The sequence below is a fragment of the Crocuta crocuta genome, unplaced genomic scaffold (assembly GCF_008692635.1).
Source record: "Crocuta crocuta isolate KB4526 unplaced genomic scaffold, BGI_CrCroc_1.0 scaffold110, whole genome shotgun sequence".
NCBI lineage: Eukaryota > Metazoa > Chordata > Mammalia > Carnivora > Hyaenidae > Crocuta > Crocuta crocuta.
Window position 1 is genome coordinate 2,867,913 of NW_027527386.1, and position 1,995 is coordinate 2,869,907.

At 66.6% G+C, this 1,995-nt stretch overlaps 1 protein-coding gene across 1 annotated transcript in view; it reads right to left on the minus strand.

The window, feature by feature from the left end:
• Positions 1-835: 835 nt before the first annotated feature.
• GNA11 (G protein subunit alpha 11) overlaps positions 836-1,995 on the minus strand; it is a 7,663-nt gene continuing 6,503 nt past the window's right edge. The window contains exons 5-6 of the mRNA XM_077748947.1: positions 1,837-1,990; positions 836-1,164 (exon numbers count right to left, since the gene is read on the minus strand). Coding sequence (XP_077605073.1) covers positions 974-1,164; positions 1,837-1,990 — 345 coding nt within the window. The 3' untranslated portion in view covers positions 836-973. The remainder of the gene's footprint in view (positions 1,165-1,836; positions 1,991-1,995) is intronic.

Consider the following 1,995-nt stretch of genomic DNA (forward strand, 5'->3'; position numbering starts at 1 on the left):
AGAAGGGGGCCCGGACAAGGCGGGCCCGGCTCTGGCTCAGTGCGTGGCCGTGGCCGTGGCCAGGCCTGGAAACCACCCCGGGCCGAGGCACCAGCTGCCAGCCTCCACGTGGCCCGGCCCCCGGCCCTCGATGGCTCTGGGCAAAGTGCTCGTTCTGCGTGCTCGCTTCCCCGGGCAGGGCTCGGGGCAGACGCGGGGGGAGGTTGGGCCACTACCGCTGGAGGTGACTCCCCCCTCCCTTCCTCCCGGGGACAGACCTGAGAAGATTCTGGAAAAAGTCCCCACCCCACCCTCACTGTTTCCAAACTGCTTTCAAGACAGAAATCAAAAGTGACTCTCAACCCAGGGGGGCCTCCTCCGGGCCACCTGGACGCAGTGGGGTGCCCCTGGCCAGGGCCAGAGGACGACCCTCCGGGGGTGTCTGGACGGCAGCCTGCAGGGCCCCAGGAGGGCCCCCAGAGGTCGTGGAGGGGTGGGGGGCTGAGAGCCGGGCCAGGCCGTCTCCTGGACCAAAGGGCAGGCACACCGCATTTTCCTTCCTCCCCAAAAAAAAAAAAAAAAAAAAAGGTTAGGCACTTCCCAGGGCGGGCAGCGGGGGGCGCCACCCACCCCCACTTCTTGGAGTCCAGGGTGTCAATAACTTAGGAAGAGAAAGAGAGAGAAGTCACAGTCCCCAGGCCCCGCTGCTGCGCCTGTGAGGGAAGGGAGCAAGGGACTAGGGGAGGGCAAGCCCCNGAGAGCGAGCCCCGAGTCAAGGCCAGGAAAAAGCGGCCTTGCCGCGGACACAGGGGAGAAGGTGCACGGGGTGTAAGAAAGAAAGACGTACGTCCCCTGATAACTGTGAAATAAAAACCATTTGTTAAAAATATGAAAACGAAATCAACCGGTCTGCGGGCGGAGCCGGGGCAGCCGGCCGGGCACGCGCCCCCAGGACGGGCCCGCCTGGGGCCCCCCCCCGTCGGGCGGCCGGGCGTCACACCAGGTTGTACTCCTTCAGGTTGAGCTGCAGGATGGTGTCCTTGACGGCCGCGAACACGAAGCGGATGTTCTCCGTGTCGGTGGCGCACGTGAAGTGCGAGTAGATGATCTTGTCGCTGTCGGGGTTCAGGTCCACGAACATCTTGAGGATGAACTCCCGGGCGGCCTGGGCGTCCCGCTGTGGNCCTGCCGCGGACCACGCCACCCCCCCCACTGGGCGTATACAGAGGCACCGCCTCCTCCCTGTTCCTACGAGGGCCTGGGGTGGACGCCCTAGGACCCGAGCTGCCACCGCCGCCTGCCGGCCTCCACGCGGGTCACCCCTCCGCTTCGCAGTCGGCTGCTGCCCACGACAGACACCCCACCATCTCCGAACTGCACCCACCGTCCCCGACACACCCCCATCCAGAGGCACATGCCCGCACGCACACACACACAGCCCTACACGCCCTTGCACACGTGTGCACACTTGCACAGCTGCCATCCCGGCTGTCGGCCCACAGCCACGCGACAGTACTCCACCAGCCTGGACAAAGCCACTGGGGAGGGGGTGGCCAGGCCCCGTGTCCTGTGTCATCTCCCTGTCCTGCGGCACACAGCAGGGGTGCCGAAAGGGGGAGGTGGGGGCGGTCTGCGCTCCGTGCTGCCTGCCGTCTGCTGGGCCCCGGGCGCTCTCCGGGTCCCCCCTTCGCTCCCAGCGCCTCGCTCCCCCACTGGGGCTGTGCTGGGTGCTGGGTGGGCGCCTGGGAGCTCGCCCACGCCGTCCCCACATGGCAGACACGGAGGCCCGGGGCGGGCAGAGGGGTGCGGGCGCAGGGGCGCAGGCGGCAGAGGGTCGGGGCACGGGGAGCGGCTCACCGTCGAACTCGGGAAAGTAGTCCACCAGGTGCGAGTGCAGGATCTTATCCTCCAGCAGGTCCTTCTTGTTGAGGAACAGGATGACCGAGGAGTTCTGGAACCAGGGGTACGTGATGATGGTCCGGAACAGGGCTTTGCTTTCCTCCATGCGGTTCTGTG